This window comes from Urocitellus parryii, chromosome 3 (assembly GCF_045843805.1).
Source record: "Urocitellus parryii isolate mUroPar1 chromosome 3, mUroPar1.hap1, whole genome shotgun sequence".
Lineage (NCBI taxonomy): Eukaryota > Metazoa > Chordata > Mammalia > Rodentia > Sciuridae > Urocitellus > Urocitellus parryii.
Window position 1 is genome coordinate 117,309,708 of NC_135533.1, and position 22,256 is coordinate 117,331,963.

Here is a 22,256-nt window from a genome sequence, read left to right on the forward strand (position 1 = left end):
GCTTTTAATAATCATGAAATATTTCTAAAAATTAAGAAAAAAATATTCTCTTATATTTACCCTTATACTTTTCATTTCTACTGTTCTTGTTTCTTCATGTAGATTTAAGTTTTCATTTTTATCATTTCCCTTTAATCTTTAGCATATTTATTGTACAAGTGAAGTAGAAACGATCTCAGCTTTTGTTTTTGTTCTCTCCACTCTCGCTAGGCCATTCTTGTCCAACCTCTGGTATCCTTATATGGCCCTTAGATCTGCAAAACTACTGTCTGCTGGGCCTCAGAGAGTGTGCCCTCATCTGAGGACCTGGAAGTACCTCAGTAAAATTCTGGGTATTTTCTTTTGCTCAACACCCACTTTTCCAATAGCCTGATCCTAAATTCCAGCTTCTTTAGCATTCTGGATCTCAAATCTCTGCTTCTGATGCCAGAAATACCTGGGGAAATGTTGGAGTTTGGAGTTTTTTTATGGGTGATATTATTGTCTGCATTCCTTCCCATTTTCTTTCCTTTTTTCCTCATTAGAACTATCAAGGGCAAATCTTGAGTATTTGAAACTTGTAGTCCTGTGGATTTTTTTTTAATGTGTCTAACTACTATTCAGTTTTCATTTTTTATTTTTAGGGAGACATTAGAGAAGCAAGTTTTTTCTGTCTGGTGGCAGAAGATGTTTCAGCATCGAGAAAACCGCTTGGCAGAGAGAATGGTAAGACCTCTCCTTGAGGAGGTTCCTAAAGGATTAGGACTTGTTTTAAATCCTGCTCTCACTGTGTTCCCTCTTCAGGAAGTTGCACAGAACTCAGGCCTATACTATAGCATTCCTTCCTGTTACTTATAAGCCAGGAAGGTTCTGGCCAGCTGTGTCTGTTGTCAGTAGAGTTTATAGATAGCTTCTGGGCCAGGACACCTAAAAATCCATTTTTTTTCCTTTGGTCATTATTCATGACTTATGGAGTCTCCTATCTGCCTTGTTTTGTTCTCTTCCTCCTGTTGTCCCTCAGGCCATCCTCCATGCAGAGCGACAACTTCTGCATAGGTCCTGGTCCACCTGGCACCAGCAGGTAGCAGCACGTCACCAAGAGCAAGAGTGGCAAGCAATGGCCTGTGCCCACCACCACCATGGACAACTGAGGAATGTTTTCCACACATGGAGGGAGAGTGCCCAAGGGCTCAGAAAAGAGTGAGTGATCAGTTCTGTATCAGAAGTCCTTTCTACCCAGGCCAGTTTGGACCATAGCACCAAGGTTGTCTCCAAGTGCCTGCCTAGAGGCCTGTGTTAACCTAGACCGGTTGTAAGTTCCAGAAATTCAACCTGAAATAGTCTAAATAAAACTCGGACTATAGGGAGAGGATCTTGGGGTGTTCCTTGAGGATCATGGTGTTCCCAGCGGTAGGATCTCAGTTGGGGAACAGAAGTGTTCTGTGGATCTGGGAGATCCTATTCATTATTTTGCTTACTAATGGAGCCCATTTGAAGTGACTATGGCCAGCGAATAGACTGATAGCCTATTTGAGGATAACTGGCCAGAACCTAGTGGCTAAGGCTAGTGGGCAGTAATTTTTACCATACCATGTAGCTGTGGGGGATGGACAGTGTAGGCAGCCCATGTCCACTGCAGAGGTTTTCCTGCTTTGGTACCTTTCTGTATCCACTAGTGTGTTCTAAGAATCTTATTACCTCTCACATTCTGGCCACATTCAGGCACCTTCTCAGGAGTGGACAGGGCTTTAGCATACCTACAAAGGAATAGGCCCTAGTGCTACTTCAGGCCCATGAAGTTGTGTACAAAAATTTGATTACATGTGAATTTTTCTGGAAGAGAGCCCAAGTCCCTTTGGCAGCTCTTTATAGAGGGCCTTGACTCCCCCCAAAGCTTAACCACTAAGTAGGGGCCAGAGTCTGTGAAGGGGAGCCCATCAGGAGGCCCCCACCTGGATCTGGGCTGCATGGCTGATATCCACCTGTCATCTTGCAGGAGGTTGGGCAGGGCACTGGCTGTGGAGTTCTACCATGTACGGCTCTTGCGTTGGGCCTGGAACAGGTGGAGGGAGGTAAGGCTTTGGCACGGGTACCACCCAAGAGTGGCTTTTGGACAGGTGGAGCTGTGTATCATCATGACTCAGAGTGGACAGATGGGCTCCTTGGCAGTGCCTTGGAAGCCACCTGTCTCTGAGCTAGGGGAGGAGGGCAGGCAGCAGATGAGGCAATGTCAGTTCACTTTTATGCGATGATTAGCTCAGGAACTTCTTGTTCTTTTAGGTACTAGGCTGATCACATGTGAATTTCCTGAATCTAAATTCCTAATCTAACCCTTTATCGGGACCCTATTGGGTGTATAAAATGTTTAAGATAACAATGATTGACCGTTATAAGTTAGGGACCTGCCTCATTTGGTCCTCACAAAACCCCTTCGAAGCACATATTTACAGATGAGGAAACTGAGGCTTAGTGAGGTTATGTGCTTTATGCAAGCTCAAACAAATGGAGTATAAGATGGCAGCAGAACTGAAACTGTCCCCCACCTCGTCTCTTAGCCCAGGTGGCTGCTTTTTCCTTTGTCCACAGTGCCTGGCCCTTCGTGCCACTGAGCAGCAGAAGCTGATGCAAGCAGACCTGCATGGCCGGCGTGCTACCCTGCACAGGGCGCTGCAGAAGTGGCTGGTAGGAGCCACTTCTTTCCTCCAGATCACCTTGTTGTAGGGGCAGGGGATGTTTCTGGAAACTGTTTTTTTTTTTCCCCTTGTTTTTCCTGTCCTTCCCCAGAATAATTCAACAAGCCTCAAACAGTGTAGGTGCCCAAGACAATGGGTCTCAGAGCCACAGGATCTGTCAGTTCTTACTGGGCAAAGTGAAAACAAGTACATGGCCTTATACGAAAACAGGCTCATCTCTAGGAGTCCAGGGGTTTGACCTATTAGGGCAGGGCCTAGTTGGGCAGTCTGGGGTATCTGCTGGCCTTGGAATAGCGTCCTTCAGCCTGTCCTCACCCTTTGTGAGTGCTCTGGGCCCCCTATTATAAATGCACCTTTAACGCCTACCTGGAATAAGGGGCAGTGTGGGCCCAGGAGTGGCCTCCAGTCCTTTTTGTCTCTTTCAGGCTTACCAGGGCAGAGTGCAGAGCATCCTACAGGAGGTGGCAGCCAGGGAGAGCCAGCACAACAGGCAGCTGCTGGGGTGAGTCTCCTGAGGGTCTTGTGGGGGCTCAGGCTCAGCAAGAAGGATCAGAGCCAGACACTATAGATTCCTGCCTTGGGCCAAGCAGAGGATGGTTGTCTCTTATTGCTCAAATTGTGGTTCTGGCTTTTCCACAGCAATGCACTGTGTTTACTGTTTCATTCAGTGTGTTTTAAACTCCTGCTATCGTCAGAGTAGGACCTTGAAAAGCAGACCTCTCCTGGATGCCTGCAAAATCTCTCAGGGCACCATTTCCCTGGAGCCTGCAGTGATCCCCTTTCCTGTCAGTTCCCAAATGGTTCCTTCACAGTTGACTCTGAAGAGTCACCTCCCAGCCCTCTGAGACTATCTGCATTGCTCATCTTTGAAGGGCACTTATGGCCCACCCTCCATTCCTTCTTGGTTAAGCTCTGAACTCACTCTTTTCTATTAGGCCTTTCTTATTCCCCTCTCTCTTTTCCTTCCTTTGTATATGTTCAGCACATGCTTTTCTACGTGGCATGTGGGCTAAGGACCTTGTGAACTTTAAACATCTCCATTACTCTTCTGGGGTTCACACTAGGTAATCCTTCACTAACTCCACAGCAAGTACATGCTGGATTTTAGTTGTCCTTCCCCATCTTCCCTATCTCTCTGAACTTATTATCCTGAGAATTGCCTGTATTGTTATCACCTAGTTAGAGCTCCATATTCATCTTATCATTTAAACTTCTAAAGATGTGGTGTTGTGCACTACTGGGTATTGGCTACTCACCTTATGTCTAGCACAGAACAGGTGCCTAGCATTTGTTTGTTGGATGTAGACATGAGCATAAATTTGGGTGTCAGTGAAGCAGATACTCAGAGGCATGGAGAATACTAACTCAGGTATGGGGAGAGAATGAGGAACAATTCACAGAGGCTTCCCATGTCCCTCCATACTGAGGTTCTGCCCTGGCCTGGCCATGTACTTGCAGGTGGGTGTTATGTCGTTGGAGAGAGAACACAGTGGCCTGTGTGGATGAGGCCAGAAAAGTCCTGCAAGCAAGTGCACACTACAGAAAGACCATGTGTTCCAAGGTGAGGTACAGGGTGGCAAGCTGGTTATCCAGGGGACTTAGGGACCATGTTTCAGCCAGGGTGTTGGGTAGGGACTGGTGCTGAAGATTAACACTGGGTAAGACACCCAAAAAATAGATAACCTTCCTCTAGCACACAGACATACATCCATGTCTGCAGGTGTTTTTTTTTTTGTTGTTGTTGTTGTTTGTTTTTTTTTTACTAAAAGTATGAATCAATGCCCATTACAGTAAAAACATGGCACATAGTAAGTGAACTAGTTTTTATCTGTGTTTTCCACACACATGGAAGTTTCCACTAGGAGAAACTGTGGAAGTCAGTCTCCTGAACTGTCAGAAAAGGATGCTGGCTTCTGCCTATCATCCTTATAGGTCTTATGACCACAGAGGCTTTCTGGAAAGCATGAGTATCCAGGGATTATAAGGTCCTTGATCATTTTCAGTGGGAAATGACTCCAAACCACACCTGTTTCTTTGATCTGGAATGGGTATGGAAAAATATCATATGGTAGCGCTGGTCCCAAGCTCTGGGAATGGGGACATTGGCAGGACATTGGGAAGAAAACGTGTTACAGAAGAGAGGGAGCTCAAACAAATGGAATCCCTGAGCCCCAGATGTTTTTTAGAATAAAGCAGATACAGGCCAGTCTTGGAACTGAAGCTTCTGTGAAAGAGAAGCAATTATATTTGGTCAAGGGCCAGTCTGTTCTCAGACTAAAGCCATCTAAACTCTAAAGCCATCCCCTGCTCTGGAAGGAGGAAACGAGATCCAAGCTAAGATTCCAAGCTTGGAAGGGAGATGATTTTGGTGGAAATGGAGATCATGAATGTGAAAAAGGCCTCAGGCTTCTCCTGCCTGACTTTTCAATGTATTTTGTTATTGTGATTTTGTATGTATCTCTAATAGGAAAGAGTGCATATACTGTATATGATCTGATTAACAAATAATAATATAATTAAAGCTCATGTAATGTGTAACTACTTTATTTCTCTGTAGCGTGGTATAGTTTAAACCCTCTAGAAAAGTCCCAGCACCTCTGAGGGCCTGAGAGGGGCCTGAGGCTGTGTCCTGGGTCTATATGGATGGTGTATGGATGGATGGCGGGTGCTTCTTAGAAGTGTGTCAGAGCCAAACATCAACCATTTGGCTTCACCTCACCAGGAGCTACCATCATAGACCTCACCAGTCCTTAGAAGTCAGGACATACAGTGATCTATGTTCTTTGCCTGCCTGTAGATCCTGGTCCAGTGGCGGGAGGTAGCGTCAGTGCAAATATATTACCGACAACAGGAGGCAGATATCCTCAGAGAGGCCCGGAAGGTGCTAGATAAGGGTAAGTGGGGATCCTGAAAGCAAGAAGTATCAAAAGGAGTGTGAAAGATGCAGAACTGTCTTGGGTTCCATTTACTCCCTACAACTGGGAAGCTTCAACCACAAGAATGTATTCTTTCAGTGTTGGAGGCTAGAAATCAAGATGTCGGGAGGACTTACTCCCTTCAAAGGGTCTGGAGAGGATCCTTCCTTGAGTTTTCTAGTTTCTGCTGGCTGCCAGCCATCCCTGGTGTTCATGTAGATACATCACTTCATTCTCATCCTCCATCTTCACTTGATGTTTTCTTCCTGTGTCTCTGGGTCTCATAAGGACACCAGGCATATTGATTTTTTTTTCTTCAGTGTTAGGGATTGAACACAGGGCCTTACACGTACTGGGCAAGTGGTCTACCACTGAGCTTCATCCCCAGCACACATATTGGATTTAGGACCCACCCTGCTCTAGTGTGACATTACTTTATTAATTCATGACCTTGAAGGACATGAATCTTTGAGGTGTGAGGGTGCTAGTCAATCCAGTATATTATAAAATTCCCTTCCCAATGGATTCACAAGCTTGTGTAAAAATGGAAGGCCAAGGCTTGTGATCCATGAGGAAATTAAAAAATGAAGCTGGAATGGAAGAGTGGTAAATATCAGGGAGTGTGTGTGTATGTGTATGTTACAGAGGATTGAACCCAGGGATTATATCACCAGCCCTGTTCGTTTAATATTTTCTTTTCTTTTTTAAAAAATATTTTTATTAGTTATCGATGGACCTTTATTTATTTATTTGTATGTGGTGCTGAGATGCAAACCCAGGGCCTCACACATGCTAGACAAACGCTCTACCACTGAGCCCCAGCCCCAGCCCCTCGTTTAATATTTTCTATTAAGGGCACAGTACCTTTATTTTATTTATTTTTTATGTGGTCCTTAGGATCAAACCTAGTGCCTCGCAAATGCTGTACCACTGAGCCACAATCCCATCCCTGTTTTTTTTTTTGAGACTGTCTTGCTCAGGCTGATTTTGAACTTGTGATCCTCCGCACTCAGCCTCCTGAGTGCCAGAATTACAGGTATGTGCCACTGAACCCAGCTAAGGGGGTGTAGGTTTTTTGTTTTTGGTACTGGGGATTTAAACCAGGGATACTTTGTCACTGAGCTACATCTCCAGCCTCCCACATCTTTCCTTTTTTTTTTTTTTTTTTTTTTTAAAAGAAAGAGTCTCACTATGCTGCTTAGGGTCTGACTAAATTGTTGAGGCTGGCCTCAAACTTGGAATCCTGTGTCAACCCTTGAGTTGCTAGTATTATAAGCCACTATACTGGCAGGGGGTGTGTTTTGATGGAAAAGACCCTCCTGAGTGCAGCTGCTCATCAAGTCAACCCCTGTGTTGGTAAGAGCCCTTGCTTTCTTATGTAGTTGGATCCTTATATGTTCAAGAACTAGAGACTTGCTATGTCCCATTGAGCAGGAAATCCCACTCATGCTGTATAAATACCCTTGATAGTGCAGGATAGAAATCGTTGCCTCTGTGCAGAAGATGTGCAGACACAGAAAAGACCTATGGGGACTTATCTTCTAACACAGTTGGGTCCATAGTGGAGAGGGAAATCTGACACTCTAAAGGGGAGAACCTGTGGTTAGAATAGATGAAAATACAGAAGTGAAAACAATCAAAAATGGTTTAAATTGGACTGTAGCAAAAATCAGCCAAGTTATTAATTTGACTTTAATAGAATTTGCTACAGGACAAACGTTTATCCACTTTGGTTGGGTCCTGACTGATGTATGTTGAAGATGCAAAGCCCACTTTTTAATTTTCATTTCTGTTTGTACACCTGATGCAGTTTGGGTCAGCTACTGTAGGTCAGGTATCCATTTCTGGCCATGCTGGAAAATTAGATGAGATAGGTTCCAGGTACAGCCTGAAGCTGCTTCTCTGCAGGACTTTCTTTAGAAGGGGGTGGTGGCACATAGTAGGCCCTGGGTTTACCATGTCCATTACAGATGGCACAAGGGATTTGGGAGGCTAAGCAACAAGACACTGCATGTAGTTCGTGCCAGTACACTTGATCTTAGCCAAGGCCAAGAAGTGATTGGTTGGTGCACTATAAATACTTGGGAAACAATTTCTTGGTTTAGATTAAGGTCTGAGTCTCATGCATATCTTTTCTGGATGCCGGGGAGGAGGGACTAAGGAGAAGATACAAGACACATTAAGTGGAGTCCTTATAAGGGCAGACTTACCCAAGTGCAATGGTATGTGTCTATAGTCTCAGCTACTTGGGAGGTGGAAGCAAGATGATGGCTCAAGCTCAGGAGTTTGGGGCCAGCTTGGGAAACACAGCAAAATTCCATCTCTTAAAAAAAGAAGTGGTGCAGGCTAGGAGTCATAATCTGGCTCAGTGATCTCAGGCATGACCCTGGCTCTTTGTAAAATGGGGATATTGAACCTTCCTCCATGGTTATCACTTAAAGGGAATTCATTGAAATTATATGGATACATGGGCAAATAAAAGACATCCTCCCAAGATTATCAGTGCATAGTACAGTTGGCTTCCAACTTGTGATGGCTTCCTTCCCTGCTTGCTGCAGTGGGTCCTGACGGGCTAACCACCTATGTATCATCAGTGCCCCAGTGTCAACCCTTTTCTTGTTGTCTTGAAAAAAAACTTCTTCGGGGGCTCATGAAATTTTCACCAAAGGGAGAATCTGGTGACAAAAATAAAATGCAGGATGTGGGCCTTGCCCAGAGTGTAGGAAGTCAGGACATGCTGGCAGACCTATCTGGTCATGGCTCAGGATGACTTGAATGAAACTTGGTTTTATCTGATGAAACAAGTCTGCTTGCACTCCATCAGGAGGCTCCCTTATTCTTCAGACTAAGGGTCTCCTTCCAAGTACCTGGTATTACCTTGCATGTGACTCTCTGAGGTGGAGTATAATCTATGGCAGGTGTACCCTTGCAAGGTGCAATAAACAAGTCTAATTCCAGTGCTCAGAGTCACTGAAGGTAGTCATAATTATCCTTATAGAGTGACCATGGTGCATGTTGTAGTTTTACTCACAGACGGCTGGACATCCTGACTATCCCATATCACATTCTTTGGTCCCCAAACCTCCCCACTGCATTGTGACTTTAAAAAATTCTACAAACAGTCAAACTCTGGTTTGCATCTGCCCTAGGATATCTCCAAACCTGGTTTCAGAAATGGCGGGATTGCAGTCAGAGGGCAGCCCAGCAGAGAGCCCAGCTGGAGAGAGCAGCCCAGCATCACCAACGGCAGCTGCTGTTAAAGGGGATGGCGTGGTGGAAGGTGTACTATCTGGGGTGTGTCAGGAAAAAGGTGAGGCAGCAGCTGTCTAAGTTTCCCCCATGTGGCAGGCAATGGGATGGCTGCCAGGCAGGACCACCTCTCAAGGAGGGACTCTGGACAAAACTCAAGGCAGCTGCCTGGGTGCTGGGTTATTTGGGATCCTGTGGTAATAAGACGGCAAGAGCCTGCCTGGGCATTTAGTGGTGGCTCAGGGTAGTTAGCCTTAGAATTGGGTCTCCCTTGGGAGGAATATGGCTCAGGAGAGAAGCCTGGTTCACCCTGACCTTGGCTTGTCCTCGATGAGGGCCCTACCAATTTATCTGGACATTCTCTGCCTATACAGGAGTCCTTTTGGATCACCTAGGAATCCTGGCAATGGGAGGACAGTTGCCTCGGGCCAGAACCCAGGGTGTGGGATACTTGACTCCGTGTATACTTGTTCTCTCCCCAGTTTTTGCAGATGCAGGGCGCCCAGCTCCTGGTGCAGAGACTCAGCAAGGCCTGCTTCTGCTGGTGGAGACAGCAGGTGGGAGGCAACACAATACCTCTTCCTGCATCCCTCTCAGTCCACATCTCTAATTGTCATATTAAACACATGGGTGTAATATCCAAAAATTAATGTGAAAAGCATTTTTTCTTACTTGTTTTAGTTGTAGGTAGACACAATAACCTTTATTTTTCACTTATTTATTTATTTTGTGGTGCTGAAGGTCAAACCCAGTGCCTCCCTCTACTATTCTTCCACAAGCTAGATGTGCTGCTGCCATTTTCCCCTCTGAGAGCCCTTCACTTTCCTTCTTCCCTAGAATCATTCATTGATCTACAAACATGAGTGTGTTGAGTGCCTCACAGTCAGGCCCAGGGTTGGGCTCTTCCTGGTGGAAGCCTTGGTTACACAGTGATGAGCAAGGCAAAGTGAAAGCAGGGCCATGTGGTCAGAGTGGCCCCTTTGAATAACCCAGTTTTTCTGGACCATAGCTGGTGGCCAGGAGACAGGAACAGCAAAGTACAGCACGAGCCCTATGGTTCTGGTCCTTCTCCCTACAGGCAAAGGTAACTGGGGTTCTTCATATTGCCATTCCTGCCATGGGTGGGGGGAAGTTGCCTGGGTCATGGGAGAGCCCTAAGAGGGAGGCCTGGTCCTCACCTGTTGCCCTCCCTGAAGACTTGGGCTGCATGGCTGGGCTTTGTGCTGGAAAGGAGGAGGAAGAAGGTGCGGCTAGAGCGGGCAGTACAGGCCTACCACCAGCAGCTCCTCCAAGAGGGTGCCACACGGCTCCTGCGTTTCACAGCCAGCATGAAGGCCTCCCGGCAGCAGCTGCAAGCCCAGCAGCAGGTCCAGGTAGGTGTAGGGCTCCCTTCTTCTGAACAGTGGAGAGGGGACAGTAGAAACTAATGAGAAGCTGTGTTGCAGGCAGCTCACAGTCTTCACCGTGCAGTCTGCCACTGTGCTGAGCTCTGGAAACAGAAGGCCCTGGCCTCGGGCAAGGAGTCTCGACCTCCTGTGCCCATCATAACCAGCAGGAGAGTGACTTTTGAGGGTTCCCCTCTTGATCACATTGCTATTGGGGCTGGGGATACCTTCCTGGAGACGAAGAGGCCGCCAACTCCTCAACCTCAGGGAGTCCTGGGCAGCCTACCGCTGGCTGTCAGGGAGCCCCACCTCCTGGAGCTGTGAGTGTCCTACCCATACCTCTTCCTTCTCATGTCTACCTTGAGCAAAAGCTGGGATGTACAGGAGGGAGGAAACTGGGCCCTGGGAGGGTAAGGGATGAGCCAGTAATGACCTTGTCGTAGCTGAGCTCCCCTCCCTTCCATCATGATCCCATCCCTCCCAGAGCATGGGAGAGAAAACAGAGGCTTCTAGACCCTTCTTTTTTCCCTCAATAAATGGGTGTCCCTTCCCCTGGTACCAGGCCTGCTAATCTCCCCTCTTTTATAGTGGGGAAATTGGTTCCATCAGAAACCCTTTTTTGTGACTGGCACCTGCCCCTTGGCCATTTCCCTGGATGGTATCCCCAAACCCTATACCTACACTGCTCCTAAGGCAGTTGTCATCTCCCAGAGTGACCAGTGCTACCTAAGAGCCTTGATCTTGAGTAGGTGGAGTGCATCTCTGCTCTGCCTTCTTCTCTGCTCCACACTGACAGCCTCAGTGTCAGAGGCTATACCTCCTATGATGTGGAAGAGCACCCATGACACCAGAATTCCTGCACAAGCCAAAAGAAGTGCAGGTGAAGCACGAAGCATGGGGATTCATAGAAAATACAGAATTTTATCAGGCCCAGGGTCACCACACATACTTACTGACCTCAGGCCAGAGCCTTGTCTTATGTAACCTTCAGTCTCCCCTGTAACACTGGAGAGGTTGGTTCCCCCTCCCCCTGAGACCTCAGACCCCTGGCAGCCCCCATTTGCCCAAGGTACAGACCCATGTTTCTTTCCAGCCATACTGCCCGCTTGGGGAGGAAGCAACCCCGACGCCCACACTTCTTGCTGGAGCCCATGCAGAGCCAGAGATCTTGGGGGTGTGTCCCCCTCAGGGGGCAAGGGTACGTTATGTGGTTATGGGCCACTCAGAGCAGCTACACCTTCATCTGGGGCCTGTGTTTTGGAGGTCCTATGTTAGGTAGCCCCCTCTCCTTCCTGATCTTCAGAGAAACTAAGAAAGATTCCATGGCCTTATCAGCTTCCTGTCTTCTCTCTGCTTAGGCCTGAGAAGTCTCAGGAACAGTGCCAAGATGGGGCTCAGCCTGCACACCCTTCCCTGATGAGGCCTTTCCTTCCTGGGGTCCTGCCTTGTGCCCCTTGCTCAAAGCTTCCCACTGTGGCAAGTCCCAGTCCAGAACAACTACTGCCTCCTTCCCCCTTCATGCCCTATCGGGTGGAAGCATTGACCAGGGTGAGTCCACCACCAGACCATCCTCCCATTCTTTGGTCTAGTCTTTGGTTCTCTTCCTGGTGCCCTTGTGCTATAGCTACAGCTGTATTTGTTGTTTTTGGAACACGCTGGTATGGAAGGACATGGGGAGGTTCCATTTATTTACCAAATGTTGGTACCTCTGTACTTCAGATCCAAGGAATACAGCAGCCAATAGCCTGCCAAGGTCCCTATTCTTCAGAAGCTTCTGTTCTCACAACAGGACAACCAAAAGAATCTTGTGTACAGACCCATAGAGTGACCACAGATCCTATGGGTCAGGCTGGTCATACTGGAAAGTTTGGAATTTGGGAAGAGGAAGAAGTTTTTTTAACCTGGGTTCCTTTTGGTGCTATGTATTTGGGCTACTAGGAGCTATGTGATCCAGGTTGCAGTGGCCTGGATGCTGAGGCCAAACACTGTGGGGATGAAAATGTGGGTCTAGACAGGACCTGCTTTGGTGGATGTGAGAAGGGAGGGGAGGATGATATAGGTTTCTGGCCTGAGTTAACTAGGGGAGGGATGAGTTCTAAAAGAAGAAAAATAGGATGGGGCTTGGTTTCAGGTGAAGCACCAAGAGTCCCTTTTTACCCTGTCAAATTTGAGAGAAAGCTAGATTGTCTGGCCTTCGGGAAAGAGGTCAGGGACTGAAATCTAGATTGGAAGTCCTCAGCAGAGGTTGAAGGTGAACCCTGGGAACCACTGAGAGAGCATAGAGTGGGGCAGAAGGCTTATGTAGAGAACCTTGACACAAGTAGCTAGGACTGAGAGCACCAGAGGGTATAGTAGAAGTGACAGTCTCAGGGTCAGGCCACCCAAGAAGCTGGTGCCCAAAAGGCGCAGGGTGGGGATAGAGCCACTTCTTGTGTGTCACAACCCTGTGGTGTGTCACAACCCTGTGGCTGGGGGTGGGGGCGGTTCAGAGGGTGGTCTTCCATGACTGGCAATGATAGAAGGTGCATGTCTACTCTTCTACTCTTCATGGGAGAGAGTAGAGGCAGGTGTGGGTGAAACAGGGAGAACAATTGCCTGTAACCACTGTTGTTACTGAAATCCAAGTTTAGCAAGGTCAGAAGTTCAGAGCAAGGTGGGGATAGAAGGCCAAGCCAGGCTTGAAATGTCTGCTGCTGATAGTGCTAAGAAGCTTCTCATGCAGGGGGGTGGCACTGTAAAGGTGTGGAGGTTGACCAATTATGTCAGGTCCAGCAGGCAGGGAAAGGGACAGGGCCTAGGCACCCTGACTCCCGTGGGGTAGAGTGGGCAGCAGGTAGTGAGTGAGACAGGGAGAAGAGGATTTACTGTCAGCATCCTCCTTTCCTTTACAGGTGTTAAAACAGCCCACCAACACTGGGCTTAAGCCCCAGGGTCCCCCATCTCTGGCCAGTGGCCCTGATTCCCATCTGCTCCTGCCTGGGGACTTCACAGGCATCAAGGCTGGGCCTGGGCTTGGTTCTGGAAGTGCAGGTGAGTACCAGGGGCCTGCCAGGGCTATGGGCACTCACCTTGGAGTGGCCACCTGTCGTGGTCCCAGAGAGAAGATGGAAAGCTCATTCTGTTGTCACAGGCCACAACAACCTTGAGACTGAACTGGAAGGGATCCAGCAGCAATTACAGCACTACCAGAACACCAAACAGAACCTTTGGTGAGGCCTGGGGGATGTACCCTTGGACCTGTCCTTAAGAAAAGGTGTGGCCTGGGAAGGCAGAAGGTTCCATTTCCTGCCAGCCAGATGCCAGGACCCACAAATGTGTGGTAGGGGCCAAACCAGTGTGTGTTACCAGGAACGTGTCTCGCTGTAGCACATTTCCCCCAATTAGTCCTGCTTGGGAAAACCCAAGATGGCCTTGCTGTGGGACACAGGTCCTGGTTGGGTTCTGGCTTTCTTCTCTAGGGGGATGTGATTGTAAAGCTGATAAGGTATCAGAGGACGGGTAGGCCTGGGTCTCATCTGCCCATAATGGTTTGGGGATTGTCAATATGCAGCAGTTTAAGAAATGTGAGGAAAACAGACTGGTCCCCTTGTTCATAGCTCATCACTGGGAAAGAGGAATAGGAAGAGTTGCTGTTTGCTATAGAAGGTCATGGAAGGTCATAGAAGGCTGGGAGAGAAAAAAAGTGTTGGCCTCCCAAGCCAGGGCCTGCAGCTCAGAGAAGGGAGCCTTTCCAGAAGTTTCTCCCTCCAACCCATCCTCACATCAGAAGACTGCCAAGAATCCAAACTCGAGCCAAGAGTGGTGGTGCACTCTTGTAATCCCAGCTATTTGGGAGGCTGAGGCAGGAGGGTTACAAGTTTGAGGCCAGCGTCGGTGTCACACCAATAGTGAGACCCCGTCTCCAAAAAAAAAAAGGTAGCTCAGTTGGTAGAGTACCCCTGGGTTCAATCTCCAGAACCCAAGAGAAAAAAGACCCAAGCGGGCAGGGTGTCCCCATCAGGTCCTGCCAGCGACAAGCAAGTAGCCTGCGTAGGTGGCTGGAGCTGAGCCAGGAAGAGCCCAGGCCTGAGGACCAGGATGAAGAGCAACGAGTGCAGAAAGAACTAGAAGAGGTGAGACCCTAGACCATCTCCAGGGACAGTCCCCCAGACTGTGCTCCCTCTCAGCTGGGCCTCTTTCTCCCTACCCCCAGATAGAACTACAGATCCAGCAGCTGGACAAGGAGCTCCAGGCCCAGCGCCAACACATCAATACCTGCGTTGAGCGCATCCAGGCCCTGCGGCAGGCTCTGTGCTAGTGGGCTCACCCCAGGAAGACAGGAGCCCTGCTGCAGGGGAGGCCTCAAGCCGCCTCCAGGAACAATGCAAAGCTACAATGAGTTTTTAAGCTTTTTATTTCAAAATGTCTTGCAATTAAATGAATTACTGTTCAGAAGTCTCCCACTTTTCATACAAAAATACTGTGCTACTGATACAGTTGAAAAAATTCAATGACTTCCCCTGGAGGAGAAATTCACAGGATCAACAGGTAACCTGACTGTCCCCACCACTGCTCAAGGCCTACATACCTGTCACCTGGGACAGGTTTTCTAGTACTGACCCACCATACACTTTTAGCCTCCGACACAGTCCTTGGAACAACAGCAATTTCCCATACTTCATGTAGAGCTGGATCTGGAAACAGTGATGCCAGCTCAAACTAGGCTTCTACCCCTCCTGCCTGCCCCATTCAGCCTAGCCACCAGGTGGGACAGTAACTGGCCTTGCCTGCTGCAAGGAAGCTCTGGAAGGTCATTCCTCAGGGCCTACAAAGGTCCGTGTCATAGTTACCATCCTCAGAAGATCCTGGCAAGATTCCAGAGCAATGCAGTCAAGCCCCAAATGCAAAGAAAGATTTTGCTTTTCCATCAAGCTGGGTGAGGCAATTTTGGGAACAGAAAGTAGTTGTCATGAAGTCTGTGTGGCCTGCTCTGGGAGGGAGGGAGGGTCCACAATCCTAGCCAAAGAGGCAGCTCATTCTGTGCACTATGGGAGGTAAAGGGACAAGAGGCACAAGACCAGAAAAAGCCAAAGGGTCCAACAAAACTCTCCAGTTATGGGGAGGTTAGAGGGCATGTTCGCACTTAGCATCGCCTAACAATATCCAAGACCAACCAGGAGAGAAGAATCTCCAGTTTATACAACATTTAAAAAAGATCCAAATGTGATTGTGAGGTTATCCACACCTATACTTTTTCTCTCTGAAGTGTAGGTCGCAGGCATGACTGGTTCTGGCTGCCTCGTGAGGATTCAGAATCTTTTGTCTGCACCTCTGGGACAGGCAGTAGCAAATCATCCAGGTTCTACTGGATCGACCTTCCCACACACACCTGAGGTGATTCCCTTGCCTAGACACCCCTGGGGGCTTCTATAAAAGACCCTTAGTTCCCTTAGATGCATTGGCAGTTGTAGGCAGAAGGAAGACCTAGAGGGAGCCCAATGCCTCCCCAAAACGGATCTTCTGCCCTGCTTTCAGCCTGAAATTGAAGTCCTTGGGGGCCTCGAAGATGAGCACAATGGTGGAGCCCAAGTTGAATTCGCCCAGATGCTCACCCTTGCGCATGGGGACTCCCTCTTTGTTGGTGTGCGTCACAAAGCTGAAGTCGTTGTAGGACCCCTTGCTGTACCTTGGGCTGTTTGTGTGCAGGTCCTGGGGAGGAGTAATGGAGCAGGGATTGAAGGGGGCCCAGAAGCAAGGGGTACCACTCCTGCCTGTGTTTGGAATCCTGTTGCTCATTCTCACCACCATCCAGCCCAGTTCAAGAAGGGTGATGGGGACAATATCTCGGGGTTGGGGAGCTTAGTCCAACCAGATCACACCAAAGTCCTGGCACCTGCTATGAACTGTGGCTAAGAGGGACATGGAGAAATCAGATCTGACTTTTCTCCCAGTTGGAATGGTACAAGGTCAGCAGCCAGTGGTGGGGAGTCGGGCACACCCAAAAAGGCAAGCCCTGGGCAGGTGGGCACCAAATTCTTTCTTCATTCAGGCCAGCTCTGCCTACATGCTCAACCCTCAGTTGGCATGACTCATTCCTGTTCCTTCCTCACACTTCAACCATGGTTCCCAGTAAAAGTAAAGGGCCAGGCAGAAAGGTTAATTTCCTCTCTCCTCCCCAGCCACTTCCAGAGGAATGAGTGGCAGCAAAGTGGGTGGGAGGGAAGGAGAGAAGGAGGTCTTAACTGATAGGGATGCCCCTCAGAGTGGATGCTCAGTATAGCCAGGCCTGGTTTTAGCTCTCGTACAAGTAAGGCCCTCCTAAAATTTACAGGCCCAGTGGATCTGGCTGCACAGCAGATGGAGCAAGTGAATTCAAGAAGTGCAGCCTGTGGACTTTGGCATGGCCTGGGCTCTGCTTACCCTGTCAAAGTAGATGCGAATGGAGCCCACGTTGGTGGCCCCCACAGCTGTCAGCGAGAAGAAGCCATGTTTCCAGTCTCCTGTCAAAACTACCCGTTCGTTATGGCAGAAGAGCTCTTTGATCCATCGAGCCATGCCAGGGTTCACTGACATCAGGGAGCCTGTGGGGATAGGGAACATGATAGTCCTTCCCCAGAGCCTGGTATGTCTACCCCAGGATGGCCTGAGACCCAAAGGGACTAATGGGCCTGTTGCCCTGATGTCATTCCAAATGCAGACCGGTTTTCCAAAGTCCCCTGCCCATACCCAGCCAACCTTAAGTGTTTAACCCCTGGTCTAGATAACCCCAGCCTGGAGCCTAGTCCCCTAACATTAAGAAAGTGAAGACCTCAGCATGAAGCCCACAGAGGCAGCTCCAACCCAAAGGCCAGTCCTGTGTCTACCTGGGAAGTGGCGCCGATGGGAGACAGTCCAGTCAGTGGGGGAGTGGAAGCAGTGGTAGTCCCCAGGGGCCAGGTATATGACACAGTGGTAGAGTTCATTCCCTTCCCGGGTAACCAGCTGGTTCCTGAAGGAGTCACATGAAGAGGCTGTGGGGTAGGGCAGAAAAGAGGGTCAGGCTCTAATACCAGCTCCAGGTGCCACCCAGCTCATGAGAATCCAGCACAGCCTATGTGCAGCCTGGACATGGACTCCAAGAGCCTCAAGGCTTTGGTCAGAGGGATTCCTGATCCAATGTGCCAGCATGCCCACCCCACAGTCTCCCAAGCCTTTCCTTAGCCTCTGGTGTCTGCTCCAGCCCCAACAGTGCAGTAACCCACCTGGTGGGAAAGGCAGGTCTTCCATGTAGGTGCGAGGGCCCAGGAATGACTCCAAGGAATAAGTGACCCCCTTCACCTGCTCCACCTCACAGTTCTTCACCTGCCCGAAGTTGAGGATCTTCCCATCCGATGGGCTGATCTGGAGGGACCAGGAGAGGTTTGCTGCTGGAAGGGGAGAGTGCTCCCCCTAGTTGACACCCACCTCATCTTGTGTCAAACACCCATAGCTCCACCCTCTGGATATGCAGGACAAATAAACTTTATACGGCAGGTGGGACAGAGTCTGGGAAAGCCACACAGAGGCCACAGCCAGTGGGGGCTGCTGCACCTGGTTTCCATAGATATAGATACCATTTCCTAAAGGAGGAGGAGGAGGTATGAGTTAAACCTCACCACACTGTGCAGCCCAGAGACAGGCCGGGCCTGTGGCTTCAGCTTGCGCCGGAAGAATTCACTGAGGTTGCGGTAGTGGTGCAAGTCCTCCACAGCAGCCTCCTTCATGTTCACCCCGAAGGTCCAGATGTACAGGCTATAGACAGGCCTGCGCAGCCAGTGCGGCAGCTCCACCTGGTTGAGGCGACCCCAGGCCCGTGACAGCAAACGTGTTGGCACTGACTTGTACAGGGCCACCTGCAGGCCACAGGGTAGGGGGCTGAGTTGACCATACTCCAAAAAGCCCTAGTACTGTCATCATCCCCCAACCACAGGAGAGAACTTGAACCAACAGAGGCTACCTAGGGAGGCCTAGTTGCCTGGGGCTGATTGTTATGATGTGGCTGTGTCACTAGGAACCAGACTGCACTTGTCAAATATTCTCACAGACTGAAGACAGGATGTACAGAGCTCAGGTCACTTTAATCACTTTGCACAGGTCAAAGAGTAACTGTCTTCGTCCCAGAAAAGTAGACTGGTCCACATAGTCTCACTTCTTAAAAGTGAGAGGTGGTGCCAGGAGTGGATGGCTCATGCCTATAATCCCAGTAACTCTGGATGCTGAGGCAGGAGGGTCCTAAGTTTGAAGCCAGCTTCAGCAACTTAAGAGATGCCCTAAACAACTTAGATCCAATCTCAAAATAAAAAGGGCTGGCAGGGACGTGGCTCAGCAGTTAAGCACCCTTAGGTTCAATCTCCAGTACCCCATCCCCAAAAAACAGGAAAGGAAGAGAAAATGGGAGATAGGAATCCTGGTAATAGTCTGGAGAAGACTGGCAGGAGGCAATAGGCATTTGACTTTGGCTGGGGTCATTGCCTACACTGCAGACCACTTGAGAAAGGAGTAAAAGATTCCCAGAAGCACAGACAGATCTATAGCCCAAAGTGTATATCCTCTTTCTTAAAAGGAAAAGAGGACATTTTCAGATGCATGTACTATATCAATATCATAGTGTCCCGAGATGCCCTTCAGGCCTAGCCAGCACTCAAGATGGCCTGTCCTGCTGGGCTCCACTGGGCCTGACGGCAGACCTTGCATCAGAAGCATTCTGTGCCTAAGCCAGTCCATGTTAGGAGCCACAGCAAAAATATTGATACAGGCACCTTTGGATTTTATTGACTGCTAGCCAGCAATTCACATTCATATGGTAATTGGACTCATGCTGTCCAGCTGGGCCCAATTTCAGGACTCAGGTTACTCATGTCACTCTTGTAATGGGAGAGTTCCCATTGGTTGGAAAAGGATGGTAGGAGGGTGTTCCGGGGGAAGTGGAAACCCCCCGGCTCAGGTAGACACACACGTGGCGGACCCACCTGTTAGGGAACGCACACGGCCTCTCTCTAAATAAAACTTTGTCTCAGTTTGACTGGCTTGTGTTTTTGTGCCCAACCGGGTTGCAAGATTGCAAGCCCGCGTGCACTGACAGCTCAGCAGGGGATCGCTCAGCAGGGGTGCCGCAGGCAGTGCTCGGCAGCAGGAGCGGGACTCAGCCGGCCCGGGGCCGGGCAGTTTGCGGCATTTTGGTGGCCCTGTACTGGGAACGCCCAAAACTTAAAGGTGAGTAATATCGCTCGCCCCTAAGGAAAGGCGACAGAATGGGTATTTCTGTTTTGATTTATTCTGCTCTTATTTCAGGCTCTCTAGCCTTACAATTTTTCCAGACCAGTTGGGATAAATGGCTAGCTCAAGGTTTGAAGTTATTCGGCCCTGAGAGAGAGAAAATTGACATAATCATTTTCCTCCTCTCCGTTTCTGTTTCATTCTGTTTTGGCTTTCTTCTATCCTATCTTATTGGGTTACGTTACCTTTATAGTAGATTAGAATCTAGTAAAAAACAAACCGAAAAACTGTTAAGTAAATTGTTAGAGGTCCAGGCCATGGCAGAAAACATATTAGGTCAAGCAAAACAAAAGGTCTCTCAAGCTAGTCAGATAGAAGAAAATTTGAACAAGGCAAGCTCAGGGAAAAAACGGTCATCAGATAGGGAGGCTGCTACTAACTCCGTTCCACCACCAGAGGGCATAGTTCAACCAACAGCTTTACCTGCCTCCATAGATGATGAACGGAATCCTGAGGCAGGACCCCAAAAACTAGCATGCCCTGTAGTTGAGCAGGGAGAAGAAAAAGAACGAGTTTACCGTGCCTTAGATTTCAAAATAATAAAGCAATTAAAGGAAGCTGTAGCAGCCTACGGCCCGGCCGCTCCCTTCACAGTCAGTATGGTCGAATCTATTACCGGCTGGAATTTAACACCAGCAGATTGGGCTAACGTGTGTAATTCTGTGCTAAATAGAGGACAGTATTTATTATGGAAAATTGCCAATGAAGAATTTTGCAAGGAGACAGCTAGGCGAAATGCAGAAGCAGGTTACCCTGAACGAGACCTGAAGATGTTACTGGGAAAAGAAGATTTTCAAGAGCAGATGCATCAGCTCAGATATGATCCTGGCGTATACGCTCAGATCGCTATAAATGCAATTAAGGCATGGAAAACTTTGAAGGGACAAGGGGATTTTCAAGGTCAACTATCTAAGATAATACAAGGAGTTAATGAGCCCTACGCTGACTTTGTAGCTAGACTTATTGAAGCAGCCTCTGAGACATTTGAAAATACAGAACAGGCAATGCCATTTATAAAACAGCTGGCTTACGATCAAGCAAATCGTTGCTGCAAAGAGGTCATTAGACCGTGGAAACAGGAAGATTTAAACACATATATTAAATTATGTAGAGACATTAATGAACAAGGACAAGTCATGGCAGCTGAAGTAAAACAGGCTTTAAGTACCAAGCCAAAAACATGCTATAATTGCAATCAAGAAGGGCATTTTAAAAGAAATTGCCCCATAGGAGGAGGGTTTAACAAAGCTAGGTATCAAAAGAGTAGAATCCCGGGTATTTGCCCACGATGCCATAGAGGAAGACATTGGGCTAATGAATGCCATTCTCAAACCACCATAGAGGGTATTCCGTTATCAAAAAATGGACAAAGACCAAGTGTCTACCCACGATATCGTGGAGAAAGGCATCAGGCCCCGTTGTCAAAAAACGAATTGGAGGGCCCAATGCCCCGGGGCCCAAAACCACAAATATACGGGGCAATGGAGGAACCCAGCAGCACCATCAAGGTGGTGCCCAGGACGCATTATCCATCAGATCCCTCATCAGACAGACTAGAGGGAGCGCAGGGTTGGACATCTGTGCCTCTGCCAGAGCAGTATTAACTCCAGAGATGGGAGTTCAAATCATTCCCACAGGAGTAAAAGGACCTCTTCCCCAGGGAACAGTAGGCTTATTATTAGGACGCAGTTCTTCTACACTTAAAGGACTTATGATAAGTCCTGGGGTAATTGATCCCGATTATGAGGGTGAAATAAAAATCATAGCTAGTTCTCCAAGAGGTATATCAGTAATTTCATCAGGAGATAGAATAGCACAGTTATTAATAATACCAAGCCTACATGATAAATTTTCCAGTTGTAATGTAGAAAGAGGTTCCAAGGGATTAGGCTCCACAGGTGTAGATTGGGCTATGCTATCTTTAAATTTAGATTCTCGCCCTATGCTAAAATTAAATATTCAAGGGCATGATTTTAATGGACTGCTGGACACAGGCGCTGACCTCAGCATCATATCTCGCCAGGAATGGCCTAAGCATTGGCCATTACAGCAAGCGACCCAAACGCTTAGAGGCCTAGGAGTGGCAACTAATCCCCATAGAAGTGCAATGGTATTAGATTGGAGGGATCCTGAAGGATGTGAAGGAACTATACAGCCCTATGTATTGGACCATCTCCCCATAAATTTATGGGGACGAGACGTCCTAGATCAATTAGGATTGACATTAACAAATAACGTCAATCCTAACGCGCCCACTACTAGGGCAAAACAAGGCTTTAAAAAAGAAAAGAGATTAAGAGATCAAGAACAAGATATAACAGCACCAATTCAAGTAGATCAAGAGATAGATAAACATGGATTGGGTTTTCAAAAAGGGCCACTGAGACAATCAAAATTACTTGGAAATCAGAAAGACCAGTGTGGGTTCCTCAGTGGCCCCTAACTAAAGAAAAGATACAAGTAGCCCATGATCTGGTCAAACAGCAATTAGCGGAAGGACATATACAACCTTCCGTATCTCCCCATAATACTCCCATTTTTGTTATTAAAAAGAAATCTGGTAAATGGAGATTATTACAAGATTTAAGAGCCATTAATAATGAGATGGTTATTATGGGACCTGCTCAATCAGGGATTCCCCAACTGTCTGCTTTACCAAAAACGTGGCATGTTCTAGCTATAGATATTAAGGATTGTTTCTTCTCAATTCCAATTCACCCCGAGGATAGTCCACATTTTGCATTTACTATCCCTGCACTGAA

At 48.1% G+C, this 22,256-nt stretch overlaps 2 protein-coding genes across 6 annotated transcripts in view; one reads left to right on the top strand and one right to left on the bottom strand.

Annotated features, from left to right (window-relative positions):
- Positions 1-14,586, top strand: part of Sfi1 (SFI1 centrin binding protein) — an 81,592-nt gene extending 67,006 nt beyond the window's left edge. Inside the window, exons 17-34 of the mRNA XM_026408899.2 lie at positions 624-705; positions 1,001-1,179; positions 1,976-2,051; positions 2,566-2,661; positions 3,098-3,174; positions 4,131-4,233; positions 5,470-5,566; positions 8,737-8,897; positions 9,319-9,393; positions 9,846-9,920; positions 10,033-10,209; positions 10,282-10,541; positions 11,315-11,419; positions 11,580-11,769; positions 13,113-13,251; positions 13,352-13,430; positions 14,222-14,333; positions 14,414-14,586. Of these exons, the coding sequence (XP_026264684.2) occupies positions 624-705; positions 1,001-1,179; positions 1,976-2,051; positions 2,566-2,661; positions 3,098-3,174; positions 4,131-4,233; positions 5,470-5,566; positions 8,737-8,897; positions 9,319-9,393; positions 9,846-9,920; positions 10,033-10,209; positions 10,282-10,541; positions 11,315-11,419; positions 11,580-11,769; positions 13,113-13,251; positions 13,352-13,430; positions 14,222-14,333; positions 14,414-14,518 (2,188 nt within the window). The 3' untranslated portion in view covers positions 14,519-14,586. The remainder of the gene's footprint in view (positions 1-623; positions 706-1,000; positions 1,180-1,975; positions 2,052-2,565; positions 2,662-3,097; positions 3,175-4,130; positions 4,234-5,469; positions 5,567-8,736; positions 8,898-9,318; positions 9,394-9,845; positions 9,921-10,032; positions 10,210-10,281; positions 10,542-11,314; positions 11,420-11,579; positions 11,770-13,112; positions 13,252-13,351; positions 13,431-14,221; positions 14,334-14,413) is intronic.
- Pisd (phosphatidylserine decarboxylase) overlaps positions 1-22,256 on the bottom strand; it is a 114,911-nt gene that overhangs the window by 41,675 nt on the left and 50,980 nt on the right. For 2 of the 5 annotated variants that reach the window (XM_026408901.2, XM_077796035.1), the window contains exons 4-8: positions 17,835-18,071; positions 17,442-17,580; positions 17,064-17,210; positions 16,621-16,781; positions 14,723-15,909 (exon numbers count right to left, since the gene is read on the bottom strand). In XM_026408901.2, coding sequence (XP_026264686.1) covers positions 15,685-15,909; positions 16,621-16,781; positions 17,064-17,210; positions 17,442-17,580; positions 17,835-18,071 — 909 coding nt within the window. In that variant the 3' untranslated portion in view covers positions 14,723-15,684. Of the gene's footprint in view, positions 1-14,722; positions 15,910-16,620; positions 16,782-17,063; positions 17,211-17,441; positions 17,581-17,834; positions 18,072-22,256 lie in introns of those variants that run through there. The other 3 variants (XM_077796037.1, XM_077796036.1, XM_077796038.1) reach the window with 2 other exon arrangements.